The 24,566-nt window shown below is 41.4% G+C and overlaps 1 protein-coding gene across 3 annotated transcripts in view; it reads right to left on the bottom strand.

Annotated features, from left to right (window-relative positions):
• The window catches only part of LOC137383942 (AMP deaminase 2-like), a 194,206-nt gene that overhangs the window by 70,523 nt on the left and 99,117 nt on the right, over positions 1–24,566 (bottom strand). For all 3 annotated transcript variants that reach the window (XM_068057371.1, XM_068057370.1, XM_068057372.1), the window contains exons 2-6: positions 14,381–14,511; positions 10,416–10,546; positions 7,752–7,820; positions 3,999–4,110; positions 1,977–2,163 (exon numbers count right to left, since the gene is read on the bottom strand). In XM_068057371.1, coding sequence (XP_067913472.1) covers positions 1,977–2,163; positions 3,999–4,110; positions 7,752–7,820; positions 10,416–10,546; positions 14,381–14,511 — 630 coding nt within the window. The remainder of the gene's footprint in view (positions 1–1,976; positions 2,164–3,998; positions 4,111–7,751; positions 7,821–10,415; positions 10,547–14,380; positions 14,512–24,566) is intronic.

The following is a 24,566-nucleotide window of genomic DNA, read 5'->3' as shown; positions in this document are numbered from 1 at the left end:
CACCCGAACGGTGTTGCGCACTCCCTGGCCCGAAGCTCGAAAATTGGTTATAGCCATTTTACTCAAAGCTTCCCCAGGATCAAAAGGCAATGATCATGGTCTCTTCTCAATCAAAGAAGCACTGATAAGAACAGATACTACACTTGATCTTAGCCAAAAGTAAGCAACCATCTTATTTAGTAAATCTCCATTTTACAATGTCTCTCCTAATTGTTAGCAGTTGGATCCAGAATTTCATCAGTAAGGTAACTGCACTTTAATGAGGTGCCAACTGCTGACTGAAGACCTGAACTTGCCTGAAATCGTCAAAGCCTTGTCAGGCAAACCCCCACCTGCGAAGTCTGAGGCACACATTATTTTGCCACATGAACAGAAACTTAAACTTGCAAGCCCTGAGTGGAAGGACATTTACACAATACCAGACAATGTTGAAACACAGAAGTGGTCAGACCAGTTTTAGCCACGACTATGGCTGTTGCAGAGAAGTTGCACTTCCCACAAAGGATTTTTGAAGAGACAGTTCCATATAAGGAGCTAGTCACATGACTAGCCTGCTGGGCAACTTGGTAGTTTTTTTTAAAATTTGAACTCCCAAAGGGTTTTGAGGCATAACACTGTGTGCTCTTGGAACTGAAGCAAGAACATCTCCTGCCTGCCTGCTCATCTCTCAGGGAACTTTGAAAACACGTGAAACTCCAAGAGAGAAGGGTTTGCCACGTGAACAAAGTTTTATGATGATTACCGGGCCCCAACAAATCGCAAGACCATATCTTCAATCAAGGACCACAGCGAGCTCGAGAAACGGTAACAAGATATTGCCTCAAACTGTTCTACTTGGCTTTTATTCTGCTCTTTTCTATTCCTATCAGCATGTTTATATCATGTGTGCATGCTAGCGTGACCGCAGAAAGCCTGTTTGTGCTCAGTCATCTGCCTGATAATTGGAAACTGTGAACAAGGGTTCACACAAAGGGGAACTCAAAACACTGTGTTTAAAATTAAACCCTGTTACAATAAGACCAGGTGAAGACAGCAAGAGACCCCTAGACACCTTGCTCACCTGGTTGTAACAGCCTTTTACATTGGTAAGTACAGGCAGCTGTTCATGGTAAGCGTGAACAGTGCAAGTGGTGAGGGCTATATAGAAAAACCTTGTGTTTAACTCACGTAAATAGAAGGTTTCTTCTTCGTACGCATAATCCCCAATTTTCAGCAAGTCTGACAACAGTGATATTATAGTTTCTCTGTGTATTTAACCAGCAGTAACAAGCATTATGGACTTATTTTTATCAAATAAAGGACTGCTTTGATTTGTGGGTTACATTCAGTTTGATACTGTTGTTCTTACATTAATTTGTTGAATCTAGAGGAACATTCTGTGAACTAATGGAATTTGGAATAGTGACTTTAAAATTTTTCTCTACCTGCTATGGAGATTAAGCAGGTGAAATCAGTCTATACTGGCAGCGCGAAACAGGCTCATAGTGAATCGGCAGCTGAACTGTCATCGTGCCCAATCTTTGTTCCACTGATGATCATTAAACAATAGTTCAAACTCTCTTGAGAGACTCATTTGCCAAAACCACTTGGTTTGAAATTAAAAATCTTGGCAATATTTTCTAAGTCAATGGAAAATAAAAATTGGCATGGTGAAAAATTAACTGTCAATTTGCTAAAAGTCCATTTCGCGCTGCTGGCGGAAACCGATTTCACCCCTAAAACTAGTCCTTTAACAATCTATCAAGTGATGTCGCAACTTTTGATTCAATTGATAACATTTCGAAGGAAAAAACCCAGGTTGAACCAACAGCATTTGATGTGATCTTAATATATAGTACATGCATATATTTGCAAAGAAATGCCTGTCTGCCAATAACTGAGCCAAATTATTTTTATTTGACAGCCAACAGCAATTGTTATCTGCCATTTAGCGTTTCCAATGTGCCTGCTGCTAACATGATGATGTCTGGTCTCACCTGGTGAAATGGGCGCTTCCAACATTTCATCATAAAAGTTTGCTTGACACTGTCTTTCTCCCAGCTGCTCCAGAAACCGCTTAGTTGTCTTAAAGAAGCTCTGCAAGGAGAGAGCCATGTACTTCTCTCGAACAAACAGGCTTTTGACAATGCACTTAGCAGCATCCAGAAGGTCTGTGAAAGGGACCTATGATGAATAACAATATATTTAGAAATGATAAATGTATTATTTGCGGGTGATGTTCCCATTAGAACTTACTAATGGCTTATAGAATCCTCGAAGAAACTAAATATCAAGCAGTACTTAAAAACAGTGGATGACTCAACAGAACTTCTTTAGCCTCAAAATCATATTTCTAAAAAGTTACAAGGATATCTTATAACAATATAGAATCTCATTATCATGATATTTCCTAATTTTCTAAATTATTTTCCTTTAGTCATGGCTTAAATGATTAACATGAAGATGATATTCCCTTGAATACCAGTACTATCTGGCATTCTCAAAGTATTTTCTCTCTTTTACTTTATTTTGTTATGTCACTGCACCAGTTACAATCTCCTAATGAGAACAGGAAGAAAACCTGCTCCCATCTTCCAGCAATCTTACCATCACGTTGAAAGCTGCCTCTAAGAGGCATATAAAAATGGCCCACAGTAATTTTTCCTTTAATTCTGTCCCGTCCTTGTAAGGGAAATGCCCCATGATCGAACATGGCCTACCATTTTCTACTGTAGAATGTTAGGGCTCCAATGGGCCGGTTCCCAGGTAATAAGAAGTTGTTAAATACAATACAGGATGTCTTCAAAATTAATATCATAGATTTAGCTTCCTCTCACTCATTAAGTGTCACAAATGAGCAGAGGATGGGGAAGTGGCCTTTCCCAGAGCCTTTGTAAGAAATACTGTGAACTAATCTTGAACATGTGCACCAGTGACCCACACTAACTCACCCTATAACTCTTCCTTCCTCCATGTGGAAAACGTCACCCCATCCCACCTCAACAGAACCCATTCCACACCGGCAACCCAATGTGTTGGAATTCATTGGCCCATATAATTATTTTACTGCTACGTGCAGCAGCATAATTACAAACCAATGCGACTGCCTGACATAGGTATTAATAGTTAAGTGTGCTTGTTGGTAAACTCCAATCTCCAGAAACAACCTAAAATTAAATTAGATTGAGTAGCAACATGTCCAGTTTTGAAACATGTTCAAAAATCTACCCCTGCACTTCACTGCATTTAAAAAATGGTGGCAATTATACCGGTCAGTGCTACAGAAAGGCAGGGCACATAGTGACATCCATGCCTTACACAAAGAGTTACCAATCTCCGCTACCTGTGAAGGAGAAGTAGAAATGAAGGAAAGCAACCCACCCTGTCTTCTACAGATAGTGTTCGCTGCAGGGAGAACTCGGAGGAACAGGGAAGAAAAATATCTCAATTAAAACAAAGGTGTAGAAACTTTAAAAATCCCTCTTAACCAGCTTGTGACTAATCAAAAGGAAATCATGCTAAATATATGGGCGGCACAGTGGCGCAGTGGTTAGCACCGCAGCCTCACAGCTCCAGCGACCCGGGTTCAGTTCTGGGTACTGCCTGTGCGGAGTTTGCAAGTTCTCCCTGTGTCTGCGTGGGTTTCCGCCGGGTGCTCCGGTTTCCTCCCACCTCCAAAAGACTTGCAGGTTGATAGGTAAATTGGCCATTGTAAATTGCCCCTAGTGTAGGTAGGTGGTAGGAGAATGGTGGGGATGTGGTAGAGAATATGGGGTTAATGTAGGATTAGTATAAATGGGTGGTTGTTGGTCGGCACAGACTCGGTGGGCCGAAGGGCCTGTTTCAGTGCTGTATCACTAAATAAAAAAAAATAAAATAAAAATAAAAAGTAGCGTGTGACAAACACTGTTCACAATAAACATTTCACTATGCTGAATATAAGATCAAGTGTATCTATTCTATAAGATATGTCAATCCATCTCCCAAATATTATATAAGACTTTAAAATTCTGTCATACCCCACATTTCTCCTCTCCAAATATACGAACTCGCTGGAATTCCTGCACAAGCTCGTTCTCCTGCTCTTCTGGATACTTCTCTGCTGTGGAATCAATTTGGTCCTTATAGTATCTAAGGAAAATGTCCAAAAGGCAGGTCATAAAACATCTCATATTAAGTGTCTGACTGGAACACTTGAGTTCACTGCAAGGTTACACCTTGAAGTATTGGCATTTGTCAGAGAAGATTCATTGTCAGCTGTCATCAAACTAATGTAAATTAGGAGACTACATTATGCCAGAGCTAGGAATTCACAAACACTTGAATTTGAAGTGTGAAAGTAATTACAAGAATATACAGTAGAAACTTAGCAATAGCTACACAAATTCCAATCTGAACACCAGCTTGGTAAAACCTTATCGACAGACCCACTGCAACATTTGTTTGCTCTCAAAAGCGCTGTTAATTGCTTAAAACCGAAAGTTTCAGTGTTAAATGTTAAGCAATAGAATTTTCACACTGAATATTTCATCATTTTCACGTTCCCAGGGACATTATATAAAAAAAACTTTCAAATCACCACTGCATGTTGTGTGCATCCTGGTTTACCTGGCTGCAATATCCTCACATCAGGCTATACCTACTGTGCAGTTTCCCAAATGGCAAGAGGCACACAGAATGACTACAGCCCATGTCTATGTTGGCGTTTATACTCTATAAGCCTCTTCCCACTGTAATTACCTCTTCCCACCCTGTCCTATTACCTCACTTTACCTCTTATTCTTCTATACCTTTCTCCCTCATGTATGCATCACGCCAGCCCTGTACTCTCTGCAAAAAGGAATTCCTTTAATTTTTTATTTGATCAGCGTCAATTCGTGGCTATCTTATATTTGTGCCCCCTTGTTACAGACTGTACCACAAATGGAAACAGTTTCTCCATGTCCACCCTTTCAAACTACTTCATAATTTTAAAGACTTCTATAAAAGTTCTCCTTTTAATCTTTTAGAAGAGAGCCCCAGCTTTCTCAATCTTTCTTGAGCTTCACTATGTCCATTTTTGTTGATTAAAGCGTTCTTTCATTCAGCCATGATCTAATTAAAATGGTAGAACAGGCGAGAGGGGCTGAAATGTCCTACTCCTGCTCCTATTATGAAGAATGCCATGCTACCCATCAGTTCCTTATCTGCAAATGGCTTTCGGCCTCACTTGCTCTTGGAATAAATTTTTAAATGACTATCAATGAATATTTTCTTCCCCTATCCACATTTCTTCCATTGGTACTGAATCACCTGTAGAAGTGGCTTGCTCTGTGCTGGCTTGGTTACCACAAAAAAAAACTCAGTTTTCAAAATAATACCTAGAAATCAGATTTTCGATCTATTTATAAATAAATGTGTTATAAAGTAAACATTAAGTATGGGTGTTGGCAAGGTGTACTGGCACAACCAGAGAGGGGCATTCATAATTTGGACATGTATAGGGGCGGGGTTGGGTCAGTTCATGGCAGACTTAGCTGGGAGCTTCATGCCAGAGCATGAGACTTAGTACTGCTCCTTCCTCTTGCTCTCCATAGAGGGAAATCATGGGAAAGCTCATGCAAGATACATACTGCCCACGGCACAAACAAAAGGCATAGAAACATAGAAAATAGGAGCAGGAGGAGGCCATTCAGCCCTTTGGGCCTGCTCTGCCATTCAAAGAAGATCATGGCTGATCGTCTAATTCAATACCCTGTTCCCGCTGTCTCCCCATATCCCTTTGGCATTAATATATCTAACTCCTTCTTGAATATATTTAATGATTTGGCCTCAACTGCCTTCTGCGGTAGAGAATTCCACAGGTTCACCACCCTCTGAGCGAAGAAATTTCTCCTCATCTCGGTTCTAAATGGCATACCCCATATCCTGAGACTGTGACCCCTGGTTCTGAACTCCCCAGCCATCGGGAATATCCTCTCTGCATCTAGCCTGTCTAGTCCTGTTAGAATTTGATAGGTTTCTATGAGATCCCCTCTCATTCTTCTAAACTCTAGTGAATATAGGCCTAGTCGACCGAATCTCTCCTCATAAGCCAATCCTGCCATCCCAGGAATCAGCCTAGTAAATCTTCTTTGCACACCCTCCACGGCAAGAACATCCTTCCTCAGATAAGGAGACCAAAACTGCACACAATACTCCAGATGAAGTCTCACCAAGGCCCTGTTTAACTGCAGTAAGACATCCTTGCTCCTGTACTCAAATCCTCTTGAAGTGAAGGCCAACATACCATTCGCCTTCTGACTACTTGCTGCACCTGAATGCTTGCTTTCAACGACTGGTGTACAAGGACACCCAGGTCTCGTTGCACCTCCCCCTTTCCCAATCTATCACCATTCAGATAATCTGCTTTTCTGTTTTTACAACAAAAGTGGATAACCTCACAGTTATCCACGTTATACTGCGTCTGCCGTGCATTTGCCCACGCACCCAACTTGTCCAAATCACATTGGAGCCTCTTTGCATCCTCCGCACAGCTCACTTCCCCCCCACCACCCCCCCATCCAGCTTTGTGTGATCTGCAAACTTGGAAAAGTTACATTTAGTTCCCTCACCCAAGTCATTAATATATATTCTGAATAGCTGGGGCCCAAGCACTGATCCCTGCGATACGCCACTAGTCACTGCCTGCCACCCAGACTTGCCAACTCCCCAATGCTGGAGGACTGAACTGAGCTTAGCATGAAAGAATCAGAGATACTTGAACAATCTGTACTTGTACAATAACCAGTTTGTCTCCATGGCCCATTACTTAGGTTAGGTTGGAAAAGCTGGGGTTGTTCTCCTTAGAACAAAGAAGATTGATGGGAGATTTAATAGAGGTGTACAAGATTATGACGGGCTTAGATAAGTTAGACAAAGAAAAACTGTTCGTATTAACTAATGATACAAGGACTAGGGGACACAGATTGAAGGTTTTGGGCAGGAGATGCAGAGGATCCTGAGGAAGAATTTTTTTTTTTACGCAGTTGATAATGACCTGAAACTAACCGCCCACAAGCGTGATGGAAGCGGAGACGACAACTTCAAAAGGAAGTTGGATGGCCACTTGAAGGAAATAAACTTGAAGGGCTATGGGGATCGAGTGGAGCAGTGAGACTGACTGCATAGCTCCGTAAAGAGCCAGCATGGACCTGACGGGCCGTATGACCTCCTTCTGTGCCCTAAATGACTATGACTCTTACAATACCGAACTGAACAAAATTGTGACTAAACGCCCCGTGTCCACAATACATCAATCATAGGCTACAGACAAATGCTTGCTCTAATTTTTTTTTTAAAGTCATTATCTACATATTTGAAGAATAAAATTGAAGACCATGTCAAAATTCAAAATAGTATTCAAAATCAGGCACGCCTCTTACTTTTTATTTTATTTTGAACGTAAGAAAATTGGGCAATGCAAAAAAGGACCAAGACAAGATCTCAGTGGCAATTAAAAATAACAATCACTTTTTTTAAAAAAAACATGTTTTAGTCGTATCTGGGTTCTGCAATCTGTCATTGAAGACCTTTGTTAAATGAGAAACAGATCCTGTATTGGGTCAGTACTATAAAGACAGTGCTCATTGATCATTCTGGTTGTTCACATAAGTGCATAAACAATCCATTTATCGAAACCTGTGAAAGGACAAAAAAGAAACAGAAAGCAGAGACCATCCAAGACAGTTCTGTAGATACACGATTGGTACCATGCGGAAGAAGCACTCCTTCGGGAGTGCTGGAAGACTCACTGTAGATCTGCAGCGCTGTCAATTTTCATGAAGTCCTGTTTGGCTCTGAGTAAAATTTCTGGTTCTAGTCTGATGACGGCAGGCAGAAGCAAGGCAAAGATATAAGGAGAGAAAGGGGCAATGGAAAAGAGAGAAAACAAGCCAGTTAATCCAGATATTAATATATTCTAACTGCAGTTCACAAGCTGTGCCAAATCACAAAATATTTAACAATTTTAAGTAGCTTTTGATTCCCCCCCTTCAAACTCTCAGATGCCCTATGCAATCTCAGTATTTCTGGAGTTTTTGCACAACTGTTCTAATCATTTCAGTTGTTTGTGCGACCACAATACGGACTGAAATGGTCGGTGGCACGCAGGGAATCTTTTCTTCATAATAGACAAAAATATGTACTATTTTTCTTCAGATTATGAATTCAAACAGTATGACCAAGTCCTAAATTTTGCCAGCCATACAAGTGATCAAGAGAAGATTTTAAACACAAGTGGGATCTTGAATTTCACTTGCCACAGACTATCATTACTGTGAAAGCACTGAGAAGCCTTGCAACAGGAATGCATAGCAACAAGAAGCACAACATGAATATAACTGGCATGAGACAAGAAAACCCCGCTTCTAAAAATAAAACCTGAGCATTAGATTGTTAAAATAGGAACTTGTACGGCTTAAGAGTTCAATGCACAATGCAAAATGACGGCAGTCTATGACATGTATCTATGGCTTTTTTTTTAGCATCAACAATAGTATTGGCCACATGCATTAAGCCTAAATAGCCAGACGAAAACAATATCTATGTTACAAATAGTAGGCTCATGATCGAGGGTTCCATGAAGATTGTATTATGACTAATGGCCAAGAGAAGCTAGAGCAAATTTTCAACGACAAAGATGAATGCTTCTTCTGTACCTTTTAAAAACAGGGTTTTATTCCAATCCTCTCCCAGCATATTTCCAAACTTTCTTCTTTTATAAACTGCAGCTCACTATTATTCTCCACGTCAACATCATTTATGCTGTTTTGTGGCACAGCAATACAAGATCATTTGGCATTGTCAGTTTTGTCTCTCTGGAGACAGAACATCAAGATTGTTTTGACTGATCAACCTAGCTTCCCCTACTGACAGCTGACAGAATCATGCAGCTGAAGCAGACATGTTTGAGCAACAGTAAGTCCTGAAAGTTGAACCCATAACTCTCTAGCTGGAAGGCTTTAACTTTGTGATACTGGGCCACCTGAATAAAAAAGGTTTCTACAAAGTGCTGAGGACTGAGGTCCATTCACGATGGCATTTTATTAGAAAAGGCAGCCAGAAGGATGAATATACGAATGAAGGAAAGGCATGTAGAGATGGTTTAGATATGGAGAAGAACCTTACCCCTCCAATCACAGTTATCGTATTCTTTGCCTAAGGCATATTTCCAACACATGAAGGTAATTACATATTTTTAATCGATTTGGATTTTCATGTTGTCACATTTGTTGTAGCCAACATATACCATTTTATTAGTAAACAAGCAGCAAGTAGGTTTATTATTCATTCAAGAAATTTTAAGTTATTTTCAACACAAATCAAGTTGTGCAATTTGAATACGTATCTCAACAGCAATTGTGATTTTTATTCCTGGGCAAACTTCTGCATGGTTTATCACACTGTGGATTTTTCAACTATACCCTTGCTGACAAGTGCATGAGTCCTATTATAACCAATCAGCGATTTTCAGCAGAAAAACCTAATGGGTTATCCAAGTAAATCAATTTGCTACTTGTCAGCGTGGGAAGACAGGATCTGGTCAGCTTTTCTCTTCCATTTAGTATTAGTAACTGATCACTGGCTGATGATGTTGTACTTCATGTTCAAAATTAATAGCCATTACTAAATGAGAACTTCAAAAACATTCCACAATCATTTATTAATGGCTTGATTTTTATACAGAGGGCATGCGGAAATCCAATGAAAAATCAAAGTCAATAAAAAAATCTATAAGTAAAGGGAAAATGAAAAACAGAATTAATAAGTAGGTCTGTGCCAATTAACTCCAATCGATTTGCTGGTATTGAGTATAATCATGAACTTACAGATGTTAAGCAAACTGGTATTGGAATAGTATAATATGTGGGTTTCCTCCGGGTGCTCCGGTTTCCTCCCACATGCCAAAGACTTGCAGGTTGGTAGGTCAATTGGCCATTATAAATTGCCCCTAGTATAGGTAGGTGGTAGGGGAATATAGGGACAGATGGGGATGTGGTAGTAATGTGGAATTAGTGTAGGATTAGTATAAAATGGGTGGTTGATGGTCGGCACAGACTCGGTGGGCCGAAGGGCCTGTTTCAGTGCTGTATCTCTCAAAAAAAAAAAAAAAAAAAATTTCACTCACTTTTGATTCAATTGTTCAGCTCCTAATCCATGTAAGTCTTTATAGAGCAACTAAAGGTAGACATGTGCAACATTCCTTCAACTCTGCCCCAGTGTGTCTTAATTCTGGTCTCTGAACTACTGCAACATTTTCATTTTCCACACTCATTTTCTTTATTATCTTTGAGTTAGTTGGCACAGATGGCAAGATAAACAAGTTCTGACTACAATGCTCTTGCTATTTACATTGCCTGATACAGCAAACTAATAAAAGGTATGAAACCTCATGTCAATAAGTCAATTCAGCTTACTTCACATCCTGGCTGATTTGACGTTCCAAACGTTGCCGTCTCTCCTCCAGCTGCTCAATAGGACTCTCCTCTGGAAATTGGTAAGGAGCAGTCCTCATGTCACTCTCTGTCAGGGATCGGGTGAACAGCTCCTGAGGCAATAAATATAGAACAAGAAAACATTCAGAACTCTCTGATGCCACACAAGATACATTTGAAACTACTAGCATAGCAATTATACATGCAGGATACGAATAATTTATAAAAAAGAGTGAAGATACAGGCTCATATTGCACACACATCATAAAGGACGTATTGCAGTGTTGACATTGTTAGAATTGCAGCCAAAAAATGTAGTTTATAGGGAAAATGCTTCACTATTATGAAGCATGAACTTTATAAAAAAATTGATAAACCTAAAAACAAGGGTCAAAGCTTGTAGCAGGAAACCAAGTTTGAGAAGAACAGGAGAGTTGATGAGGTAAGCTAGGTAATGAGGATTAAGCAATGTCAAGCTTGGGTTTCAAACACATCAACTGTAGGATGATAGAAAAAATAACGGAGCTAAGGAATTTGAAGATATGGAAATCAAAAGGCAGCACTCTCTTTCACCACTATGCACACGCCAACAGCATAGTTTAATGGTATTTATCAATCTTTGGTCACATGGGAATATAAAACATGAGCATCGCTTCATTATGATTGATAGAATTATTGTAATTTACCTTTCTCTCCATGCATAAATGAGTTTCTTATTGTTACTTCAGTACTAAAGTCTTTCAGGGCGCTTTATAAAGCATCTTAGATACATGGTGACTTCATGCAACAGAAGTTTATTTACTTGATTTTATTTTCCTTACAGTTTATGCTTCCAATGGCCCAAAACTTGTTGGGGTGAGGCAGCTTACAGCATGCACAGTTTGGTGTTTCGCCTCACCGTTCAAAAAAAGTATAAATTGCTGGAACCATGAACTAACTGCATGGCAGCAAGGTCCCCACATCCCTGGCATTATCATCACAATGTGTGGCTCCATTTTCAGCAGCATAGGCTCTATACTTTGGAATTCTCCCCTTAGATCCCTCCACCTCTACAACTGTCTCTCCCTGTTAGGTAGTGAGTAGAAAAGGCATAAGGATTTAATCACAAGGATGAGAATTTTAAATTTGAGGCATTGAAGAACTGGGTAACAAAGTAGCTCAACAAGAACAGGGGAGATGGAATAGGATAGAGTTTTACATCAGCTAAAGTTGGTGGTCTTTGGTCTGTGTGTTGGAGCGGCTATGGGATTGGAAGCTCAGCTCAGGGGCAACAGAATGCTGAGTCTGCAAATAGTCTGCTTCAGTCCAAGACAGCGGCTGGGGAGGTGGATGGCATCTGAGGCAAGGATACAGACGTTGTGGCAGGGGCCAAAGACGACAGCTTCAGTTTTGCCAATGTCTACTTGGAGGAATTTGTAGCACATCAAGACTAATTGTCAGACAAGTAATGCACAGGCAGTAGGGGGATTGACAAAGGTGATAGAGAGGTAAAGCTGCATTTTGTTACTGTCAAATGTCACAGTGAAGTCAAAGAGGACGAGGTGGGGTAGTGCACCTCAGTCACAACTATAAACAATGAACCTCTAACTGGTGCTGCAGGCTGGACAGGAACCTGAATGGAGAAAATCAAAGTGAGGTAAAGTGCTGAGTGGTGACAAGAAGTTCAAAGATTTGAGAACGTGACAAGGTTGGAGATAGGGCAGTTGCTGGGAGAATACAGAGGAATCAAAAGGAGGATTCTTTGGGGGAGAGGGAGGATTATGGCAGTCTTGAAGTTCAGAGGACACAGTACAAAGAGAGGTAGCCATTATATATGTCAGGAGAGCATTAGGCTGAAAGAGGAGGATAAAAAAAGCAGAAGCACCCCAGTCTGCGGCACTCCATTTTTAATGGTACGGAGAGAAAGACAGCACTGTATTCATACATTTACTTGACAGTTCCTGCAGGAATGGTCTAAATCTCTGTAAGAGCATTGAAGACATTGCCGAAAGTTGGGTCTTCAGATAAGATACTAAACAGAGGCCTTGTCTCCCAATTCAGGTGGTCGGAAAGATCCCAGTTATCATTCTCCTAGTGTCCTCAGGCCATCATTCCTCCCACAACATCATGACCGAAAGCACATCAATATCATTTTTCTTATTTGCCGTTTGCAGGTTGGTTCCTACATTTGCCAAAGTAACAACAGTGACTCTACATTGAAAACTAACTAATTAGATCTGAATACAATCAGCAAAACAATGAAGACAGCCATCTGTTAAGAGTCCCGGTCACAAATACAGCTGTAACAAATTAGTAACAGACTGGCGAGTCATGGGATAAGACTATTCAAATCAGGATCAAAAATAGTTTTAAGAATGTTTGAAAAAAATAATGAGTTAAAAAATAAGATGACAAACAAACAAAAACATAGTAAAAGGTTCCAGGCTGCTTCAGAGGAGTGATATAAAAAAAAATTGACACCACACAACGTAAGGAGATATTAAAGCAGTTGGTCAAAGAGGTAGTTTTTAAGGAGTGTCTTAAAAGAGGAGGGGCTGACAGGTTTATAAAGGGAATTCTAGAGCTTAAGGCATTGGCAGCTGAAGGCATGAGGGCCAACAATAGAGAGATTAAAATCAAGGATGCAGAAGAAGCTAGAGTCAGAGGAGTGCAGATATCTCGTAGGGTTACAGGGCCAGAGGACATTACAGAGATAGAGGGGGTAGGGCATGAAGGGATTTGATAACCAGGATAAGAATTTTTTTTTTTTTTAAAAAGGTATTGGCTTCTGGTTAAGCAATGTAGGGCAGCAAGCACAGGTGAGATGGATGAACAGGACTTGGTGTGAGTTAGGATATGGGCAGCAGAGTTTTGGATGAGCTTAAGTTTGTGGAGGATGGGAGGCCAGCCAGGAGTGCATTGGAATCGTCAACTCTAGAGGTAATATAGGGATGGATGAGGGTTTCAGTAACAGATAAGCTAAAGCAGGGGCAAAGTCAAGCAATGTTATGGAGATGGAGGTCGGCGCTCTTAGTGATGGCATGTATAAATGGCTGGAAGCTCATCTCAGGGTCAAATATAACACCAAGGTTGCAAACAGTCTGGTTCAGACACAGACAGTTGGCAATTAGAAAGAGCAGTCAGTGGCTAGGGAATGGAATTTGTGGCAGGCACCAAAGCAATGGTTTTGGACTTCCCTATATTTAATTGAAGGAATTATGCTCATCTATTACTGGATGCTGGAAAAGCAGTCAGACAATTCAGAGACAGTGAAAGGGTCAAGAGAGGTGGTGGTATGGTACAGCTGGCTGTCAGCAGCATGTGGAAACTGATGCTGAGTTTTCAGATGATGTCGCTGAAGGACAGCATGTAGATGAGAAATCGGAAGAGGACAAGGATAAATCCTTGGGGAACATCAGAGATAACTTTACAGGAGCCACTGCAGGAGATTCTCTGGCTATGACTGGATTGACAAGAATAGAACCAGGCAAGTGCAACTTCACCCAGCTGGATGATGGCGGAGAGGCTTCAGAGGAGGATGGTATGGTCAACCGTATCAAAGGTTGTAGAAAGGACAAGGACGGTTGAGAAGGACAAGGACGGATGAGAAGGACAAGGACGGATGAGAAGGACAAGGACGGATAGCTTAACCATCACAGGTAATTTGTGACCTTGATAATAGCCTATTTGGTACTTTGGCAGGGGCTGAAATCTGGTTGGAGGGATCCACACATGGAGTTCTGGGAAAGTTGGGCACAAAATACAAAAGATAAACAGGACACCGTACTCAAACATTAATAGATATTTATTTTATCTTTTTTTTTTTAAAAGATCTAGTTTTTAACCAGTAATGGAATAAAAGCCAATGTTAATCAACTTCTAAATGCCATAGCATTAGTTCTGAAAAATCAAAAAAGCAGCCGACAACAAAATCAGAGAGGTTTAGGCTGCTGAAAGGTATTACTCACCTCTGCAATTTCCTTATACTTTCCATCCATGGATGTAGGCAAATTGATAGGAAAACTTTTGAGAGAGAGTGGAGTTCCAGGAAGTGACTGAGAGCAATGAATCTGCTTCAGAGTCCCTGTCTTGTGTATATCTGAGTAAGCAAATAAAGAGATTTCGATCAAAGGTCTGCAGCAGTGTCTCACCTCCAAAAAAAAGGATTAAAAGGATATAATTAAAATGGAATATGAATAAAACACAATGCCACATCTTATTTATTCATCACATTCAAATTGCCTAGGTAATCACTTCCTTTACCAGAGTCCGTATAGAATTGTGCATTTTATGGCCATCAAAATAGCCTTCAATAATCAAGTTTCATGTCAGTAACTGCCAAGCAATTATGGTCCCCATGGACAAAGTGTGATATCTTTCAACATGTGTGTTAGCCGTGGCTCACAGAAGTAGGCCATTCGGCCCTTTGTGCCTGCTCAGCCATTCGACAAGATCATGGCTGATCTGGTTCTGGTCTCATCTCCACTTTCTTGTCTGCCACCCACCGCCACCCTCCCCGCATAACCCTTGACTCCTTTGTGTATCAAAAATCTCTCTCACTCAGCCTTGCGTAAATTCAATGACCCAGCCTCCACTGCTTTCTGGGAAGAGAATTCCACAGACTAACGACCCTCAGAAAAAATTTCTCCTCAGCTCCGCCTTAAAAGGGAGATCTCTTATTCTTAAATTGCATCCCCTAGGTCTAGTCTCCCCAACAAGAGAAAACATCCTCCCAGTATCCACTCTGTCAAGTCCCCTCAGGATCTTATGTGTTTCAATAAGATCACCTCTCATTCTTCTAAACTCTAACGGGTATAGGTCCAACCTGTTTAATCTTTCTTCATAAGGTAAGCCCTCCATCCGCAGAATGAGTCAAGTGAACCTTCTGTGAACTGCTTCTAATGCAATTATATCTTTTTTTCAAATAAGGAGAACAAACTGTACACAGTACTCCAGATGTGGTCTCACCAAGGCCCTGCACAGCTGCAGTAAAACTTGGCTACTTTGATGCTCAGTAGGTAGCACTCTCACCGGAGTCAGAAGATTGTGGGTTCAAATCCCAATCCAGAACCTATGCACAAAAATCAAGGCTGACACTCCAGGTACAATATTACTCAGGTGTACCGAGGGAGTGCTGCACTGTGTGAGGTGTCGTTTTTTGGATGAGATGTGAAATCAAGGCCCCGTCTACACTCAGTTGGATGCAGAAGATCCCATGGCACTATTTCAAAGAGCAGCTTGGGAGTCATCCCTGGAGCCTTGGCCAATATTTATCACTCAATCAGTATCACAAAAACAAATAATCTGGTCATTATCACAATGTTATTTGTGGGAGTTTGCTGTGTGCAATTTGGTTGTTTCCTACATTACAACAGTGACTACATGTCATTGGCTGTGAAATGCTTTGAGACATCCAGTGGTCACGAACGGCGCTTTATGAATGCAAGCTTTTCTTTCTTTTTAACATTAAGAATGAAAAAGATTCATGTGCTAGTCTGTCAATCGTACTGTAATCAAAATGAAATATTTTTAATTAAACATGAGCCCCAATGATTAACAGAGGTAAACAAATAAGACTAAAGTTTCTGCTGAAGTGATGTCTCAGCCTATAAATGTTAAGGACATCTTATCTTGCCCTGGAATGCTTTGTTCCTATTCTTCACCTCAAGTAAAACAGACAGAATCTGAATTGCTTTGCTGCACTCTGATATCAGAATGAGGCAGTACCTGGTAAATAAACATAATCTAGACTTTACTTAAAGATCAGTTGATGAATGCAATAAGGTGGAACTATATGAAAAAAGGATCCCGGACAGTGAGATAGTAATAGCACCAAAACTGGCCTCATTGCCCCTGTGTAAAGTGAAGCAGAAAAAAGGCAACCAGAGAGTTATATCTACTGAATTCTACTGGTGTGTGCGTATGTGTGGAGATGAACAGTATCTATCCTGATCCCTGCCCCATCACTGACACCATGCCAACAATTGCTGTCTGGGTTTACACTTATCAAAAGGCAGCTGCTACCCATGGAACTAAATCCAGTATAAATTAGCACTCTCAAGGGAAGAGGAAAGGAAGGCATGGGAATTTATTTTTAAAAACATGACCCACGTCTAATTCCTCAATGGAGGCAACAAAATATGTAACCAATCTCCTGTACGGCAGCAGGGGCAAAATTGTGATAAGAGTTGCTTTTCAGCCAGATTTATGTGGAAATAGATTGCAGCAAAGGAACAATGGTGGTGACAGCAGCAGTCAGCAGCAGAGGCCAAAGATCCAAACAAGACCTGTTTGGCCCGGTTAACTGCATACATTTTGTTAGACATGATAATTCTTCCATATTCATAATTTTGACTAAACAGCATAAAAAATGGAATGAACATTCGACTCACCAGCCCATTCATTCTGGCTAACATACACAACCTGTCTTATCATGGACTTTATTCCACTTGTGGGTTGCAATTGCTGTCGGTGATATTTTTGCAGCCAATTACGTTAATGTAATCACATGAAAATGTGTGCTACTTTAAGACATTCATTAACCCTATGGGTTAATAAAAGCATTAAAAGAGACTACAATGGAATTCATGCTGATATGTTTGTCACAAACATCAAAGAGCAGCTTAAACTCTTGAGATTCACAAGGACTCAAGGAATTCTTAGAGGTCACAAAAATTACTTACTGATGGGATAAATACTAAACAAGCAACTTGATAATTTGAAAATGTCTACCTAATTTTATATTACACTTACAGATCTTCAGTTGTTGCTTGTGATACACAAAAGCTATCAGTCACTGAAAAGAAACAGCAAATGGACAGTATTGCTACTGTTGAGCATTACTGAAGTTGTCAATTGTGTCAGTCTTTTTTTTTACATAAAATAACCTTTATAAAAAGATAAAGATTACACATGCTAACATTTTGAAAGTGTGTAATCTTCTCCCACTTATAGCCTTAGGCTCTTTGCATTTTATACGCTGAGGAGATAGCATAGGCTCATTTCTCAGAATATACAGTGCTAGCTGCAGCTTGGATTTCAGCCAGGCAGACCCCAAACTAGAATTTTAACCATCTCCCTGAAGAATGGCATTCGGAGTTTGCCATTCTGAACCATTAAGATGGGCGGGATTACACCTTGTAATGGCTAGATGTGGGATCTATTATTTTAATATGAATAAAACAATTGCCAAAAACCCTGAGAACACAGAGGGCACAAGTTCCAGTAGCTTCAGCCGAATATACACAAAGAAAAAATATCCTTCAATTTAGCCAGTTAAAAGATCTGGATAATCAGGTAGCAGTAAGGTCATGAACATCCTTCAGATGCTCGAGCCAGAACCTACCACCAAAACAAAAACTAGGGAAAACATCACCACGAGTCATGACTTTGACCTGAAATTGCATTCACAGCATCCTGTGTCACTTCAGTTTCAACCAATGGATAGAGCACAGAATTTTTTTTTGTTGAAGTACTTGAAGCAGAATAGAAACTTTTAAAAGGGAATGAGTTAAACACTTGAAGAGGAAAAATTTGCAGGGCTGTGGGGAAAGATCAAGGGAGCAGGTCTAATCGGACAGCTCTTTCAAAGAACTGGCACAGACACGAAGACCTGAATAGCTTCTTTCTGTGCTGTATGATACTGGGTATTTGATGTATCTGAAAATGCATCACCACACTGAACATTCTCTAAAGCCAAGATATTGAAAAATTTACACCTATATAATTCCAGTTCACCCAGTAGAGTCCATTCACTCTCCCCAGAGAGACATACCCATCTACTTAAAAGCATTTTGTTCTCCAGCATAGTTTATTCTTCATGACCACATAAAAAGATTCTCATCACCTCTGCAGCCAACTTTTTTTGAATGGCACTTATGTGGCTGCAACTGTGAGAAAAAGATGCTGTGAGGACAAGAAGACTGTGTGCCAACAACATAGACACAAATGATTTTTTAGCTTTGTCTCTCTACAAACCATTTGCCAGTATCCTACTGCAGTGGCACAACTCAGCAGCTGTAACCATTTATTATTGATCTGGCTCGCTATATTTACTAACAGGATTCTGGCAAATCTTCCACAAAACCACATGTTGGAGATCCTGGTGCCATCGAGACAAAGTGTCAATGCACCTGAAGCTGAGTTGAGCTACAGTCATGTTTTTAAAAAAGGCTACTTACTCCAAGTACTACTCCTAAACTTTCTATGGCAAAGTTAATGGGCAATTAATGTGCAAAAGCAGCAACTTCATGAAACTCACAGGGAGACTGAGGGTGAGCTGATGCTTTCACGAAGCACAAGTCTTCAGTAGCTTGGGGTGGCAGTTTGAAATTCACAGGATATCTCTTCCTTGCCACAAGTTGCTAGATGATTTACAAATTAATAATGGTGAGCACCATTAAACATGACGGGCCGAATGGCCTCATTCGATGTTGTAACCATTGTATGATTCTATGATTTTGTCATCAAAATCTGGGCCATTATGTGAATAAAAGGCTTCTGTTATTAGTAGTGTTTCAAGACATGTTAGGGTTGTAAGCTACTGAGGTACTTGCTGAAAGACAGCCAGTTTTGTGCAAGAAGGCTCTTGGAATAAATTGCTGACTGAAAAAAATTCTTATCAGAAATGACTAGTCATAGTGAAGTACATACACCAAGCAAAGAAATCAGAGTCATACGCTGACTCCAGCTCATGTTTTCTGTAATCTATGGTCTCAGTACAGAAAGGCTCCTCATTTGCCAAGCAATATTTCACCAGCTTTCACATCACTTCCTACAGATTGCAGCCAAGTCATCACTGTAAGCCATTACCAAGGAGATTTTCAAATGGTTTCATGTGTGACGTATACAAAATGACTCAACTTCAAGTCTGCCAAATTCCCCAAGTTGAGAAACTGCTCTGTTGAAAAGAAAAGGTAGGGCGACGGCACCAAACTATTGTCATGTACCATTTGGCCATCTGGAAAGCGGCAATGGCAGGGGCTTAGGATAGGGTGACCCATCCTCTTGCCTGCAGAAAGTGCTCCCACCAGTGACAGGACAAAAGTGAATCATTGTCATAATATGAATAACTTTTATTAATTTTATTAAATTGTTTTATCCAGTAAAACAAAACAAAAAATGCCAATTGGAACCAATAAAATTCAACCTTAACATCTCAGACAGCCTTACAGAATTTATTCAATTTTTGCTATTACAGCAGGAAAATTGGAAAGGTAAAAATAGAGTACATCGAATTAAATCAAACTAAATTAAAATGCAATGGGATGATGCAGAATACAGTGAAAAGGCAGGTGCTGTGCTCATGGTCTCAATGTACATTTAAACACAGAGCAAGGAGAAGCGAGTGGTAAACACTGGAATCACAAGCTGTTAATCTGCCATAGATGTGTTTTCCTAATTGACAACCTGTTAGCTTCTGGTCTTCCGCATCAAAATGCCTCACTCCCTCACTATTTGACATTTCCAATGTTTTGCTTTATAACACTTTTTCCTTTTAAATAATAGTTCTTTATTGGAAAAAAAAACTAAATCCTTGTTTTGTGTGTTAAAATGTAGTTTTAGGCTTGTGAGGTCTCAGTAAATTTTCACAATTAGCTGGGGTCACCTAACCTTGTAGGACCACAAGCAAAGATCGAATTGAAATAAACAAACTATATAATAGAGGACTTAATAAAATAAACATGCCCAGTGTGCAATGGCAGGACACATTAGCATCCAATAACTGAATCATATAACTATGAAGCATAGATTTATACCCACGATCCTGCAAAATTGAGCTAATCAGAGACCAACGACCTCCCTTGCAGGAAAATGGAGGGGAAGGAAGGAGTTATCCTCTCATTTGTGCACGGTGACTAAAAGAAAAGAAAATATATCTTCTTCCAATATAAGTCTTATCCTAAAAAAAATAAGCCAGATAGAAAGGGAAAGCTGTAGAGTTGCTTGAATAGTGGAACTCTCCAGGGAACTGTCACAAGCATTTCCATATACAGAGAACTGATGTTTAGCTAGGCAGGCATTTAAAAATCTGTACAACGTACAGGATTTACCAAAACATTCTGCATATACAAAACCGTAGTGCTTTTTGTTTTTGAGGTTCCTCAAACATTAAAAACAACAAAAAATACTGGATATATATTGGTCAGTCACCATCTGTAAAGAGAAGACAGGTTTATACCGTGCCATCAGATTGGGTACACACCTGAAGCATTACTCATCATTCCCGTAAGTTTCAAGCATCAACTGTCCGAAGCAATTTTTCCCCAAAAACCACAAGGAAGAACAGTGACTTCCATCAGTACCTTTTACCATCTAAGTCTAGAGAATAAGTCAGAAATGCAGCAAGACCTGGACAATATCCAGGCTTGGGCTGATAAGTGGCAAGTAACATTCGTGCCACACAAGTGCCAGGCAATGACCATCTTCAACAAGAGATAATCTAACCATCTCCCCTTGACATTCAATGGCATTACCATTGCTGAATCCCTTACTATCAACATCCTAGTGGCTACCATTGACCAGAAACTGAACTGGAGCAGCCATATAAATACCGTGGCTACAAGAGGTCAGAAGCTAGGAATCCTGCGGCAAGTAACGTACCACCTGACTCCCCAAAGCCTGTCCACCATCTACAAAGCACAAGTCAGGAGTGTGATGGAATACTCTCCACTTGCCTGGATGGCTGCAGCTCCAACAACACTCAAGAAGCTTGACACCATCCAGGACAAAGCAGCCCGCTTGATTGGCACCCTATCCACAAACATTCACTCCTTCCACAACTGACGCACAGTGGCAGCAGTGTGTACCATCTACAAGATGCACTGCAGCAATGCACCAAGGCTCCTTAGATAGCACCTTCCAAACCCGTGACCTCTACCAACTAGAAGGACAAGGGCAGCAAATGCATGGGAACATCACCACCTGTCTTGGAACTATATCGCTGTTCCTTCACTGTCGCTGGGTCAAAATCCTGGAACTCCCTTCCTAACAGTACTGTGGGTGTACCTACCTCCCGTGGACTGCAGCTGTTCAAGAAGGCAGCTCACCACCACCTTAGCAAGGGCAATTAGGGATGGGCAATAAATGCTGACCTAGCCAGCGACACCCACATCCCATGAAAGAATAAAAGTTTAAATACACCAGGAAGCAGACTGGGTAACCGCACTGCGGTACACCTCCAAATCAGTCCTCAACTGTGACCCCAAGCTTTTGGTCGCCTGTCCTTTTAAGTCCCACTCTGACCTATCTGACCTTGGCTTCCTTCATTTTTCTAATCAAGTTTAATATAAGTTCGAGGAACAGCACCTCATCTTTCAATTCGGCACTTTACAGCATTTATGGACTCAATTTCAGATCATAACTGCTGCTTCCAATTTTTTGGATGGCAGCTGTTCGTGACAATTCTACTATCTCCACTTACACCTTCTCTAGACCCATTTTTTTGTTTCCTTACTTATCCCATTACTACTTCCTTTTCCCTCGCACCATCATCCCTTTTGTCATTTAATCTCTCCTGCCTTCCACCTGAGACCTTCCCACTGTTCTGGATTAAAACCTGTTTTACTTCTAACCTTTCCCAGTGCTGACAAAGGGTCATCGACCTGAAACATTCGCTTTTTCTCTCCCTCCATGGATGATGCCTGACCTGCTGAGTATTACCAGCATTTTCTCGTTTTATTTCAGGCATTTAACGCATATATCACATCACAAGAGATTATTATTCCAATGGAGTGCACAGTCAGAGATATGATCAGAATTCACCACTCAAACACAATGAGGTGTGTGAGGGGAAAAAAAACACAAAACGACTGGCACAAATTGTATAATGTGGTTTACCTCATGGTTATACTTTTGTGTGAAATATTGCCACTTATCAGCCCAAGCCTGGATGTTGTCCAGGTCTTGCTGCATATGGACACGGGCTGCTTCACTATCTGAGGAATCACAAATGGTGTTGAACATTGTGCAGTCATCAGCGAACATCTCCACTTCTGACCTTACGATGGAGGGAAGGTCATTGATGAAGCAGCTGAAGATGGTTGGGCCTAGGACACTACCCTGAGGAACTCCTGCAGCGATGTCCTTGGACTGAGATGATTGACCTCCAACAACCACAACCATCTTCCTTTGTGCTAGGTATAACTCCAAACAGCAGAGAGTTTTCCCCGATTCCCATTGACTCCAGTTTTGCTAGGGCTCCTTGATGCCATACTCGGTCAAATGCTGCTTTGATGTCAAGGGCAGTCACTCTCAGCTCTTCTCTCCACGTTTGGACCAAAGCTGTAATGAGGTCAGGTGCTGAGTGGCCCTGGAGGATCCCAAACAGCGTCAGCGAGCAGGTTATTGCTGAGCAAGTGGCACTTGATAGCACTGTTGACGACCCCTTCCATCACTTTGCTGATGATTGGGAGCAGACTGATAATGCAGTAGTTGGCTGGGTCGAATTTTCCCTGCTTTTTGTGTACAGGACATACCTGGGCAATTTTCCACATTGCCAGGTAGATGCCAGTGTTGTAACTGTAGTGGAACAGCTTGATTAGGGGCACGATTAGTTCTGGAGCACAAATCTTCAATACTATTGCCGGAATGTTGTCAGGGCCCACAGCTTTTGCAATATCCAGTGCCTTCAGCCATTATTTGATATCACGTGGAGTGAATCGGATTGGCTGAAGACTGGCATCTGTGATGCTGCAGACTTCAGGAGGAGGCCGAGATGGATCATCAACTTGGCACTTCTGGCTGAAGATGGATGTAAATGCTTCAGCCTCGTCTTCTGCACTGATGTGCTGGGCTCCCCCATCATTGAGGATGGGGATATTTGTGGAGCCTCCTCCACCTGTCAGTTGTTTATCTGTCCACCACCATTCATGACTAGATGTGGCAGGACTGCAGAGCTTAGATCTGATCCGTTGGTTGTGGGATCGCATGACCCTGTCTACTGCATGCTGCTTCCACTGTTTGGCATGCAAGTAGTCCTGTCTTGTAGCTTCACCAGGCTGACACCCCATTTTTAGGTATGCCTGGTGCTGCTCCTGGCATGCCCTCCTGCACTTTTCATTGAACCAAGGTTGGTCCCACGGCCTGATGGTAATGGTAGAGTGGGGAATATGCCGAGCCATGAGGTTACAGATTGTAGTTGAATACAATTCTGTCGCTGCTGATGGACCACAGTGCCTCATGGATGCCCAGTTTTGAGTTGCTAGATCAGTTTGAAATCTATCCCATTTAGTACAGTGGTAGTGCCACACAACACGATGGTGGGTACCCTCAGTGCAAGGATGGGACTTTGTCTCTGCAAGGACTGTGCGGTGGCCACTCCTACCAATATTGTCATGGACAGATGAATCTGTGACAGGTAGATTGGCGAGGACGAGGTCAAGTAGGTTTTTTCCTTCTTGTTGGTTCCCTCACCACCTGCCGCAGACCCAGTCTAGCAGCTATGTCCTTTAGGACCCGGCCAGCTCTGTCAGTAGTGGTGCTACTAGGCCACTCTTGGTGATGGACATTGAAGACCCCACCCAAAGAACATTTTGTGCCCTTGCTACCCTCAGTGCTTCTTCCAATTGGTGTTCAACATGGAGAAGCACTGATTCATCCGCCGAGGGGCGACAGTGGGTGGTAATCAGCAGGAGGTTTCCTTGCTCATGTTTGACCTGATGCCATGAGAGTTCATGGGGTCCAGAATCAATGTTGAGTACTTCCAGGGTAACTCCCTCCCAACTATATACCATTGTGCCGCCACCGCCGCCACACCCAGGGATAGTGATGGTCACGTTTGGGACATTGTCTGCAAAGTCGGATTCCATGAGTATGATTATGTCAGGCTGTTACTTGACTAGTCTGTGGGACAACTCTCCCAATTTTGGCACAACCCCCCAGATGTTAGTGAGGAGGACTTTGCAGAGTCGACAGGGCTGGGTTGCCCTTGTCGTTTCCGGGGCCTAGGTCGATACCGGGTGGTCCGTCCAGTTTCATTCCTTTTCTTAGACTTTGTAGTGGTTTGATACAACTGAGTGGATTTCTGGGCCATTTCAGAGGGCAGTTAAGAGTCAACCACATTTCTGTGGGTCTGGAGTCACATATAAGCCAGACCAGGTAAGGACGGCAGATTTCCTTCCCTAAAGGACAATAGTGAACCATATAGGTTTTTAC

This window comes from Heterodontus francisci, chromosome 25 (assembly GCF_036365525.1).
Source record: "Heterodontus francisci isolate sHetFra1 chromosome 25, sHetFra1.hap1, whole genome shotgun sequence".
Taxonomy (NCBI): domain Eukaryota; kingdom Metazoa; phylum Chordata; class Chondrichthyes; order Heterodontiformes; family Heterodontidae; genus Heterodontus; species Heterodontus francisci.
Note: the sequence above shows the minus strand (reverse complement) of the source record. Positions and strands in the feature narration are given on the sequence as shown.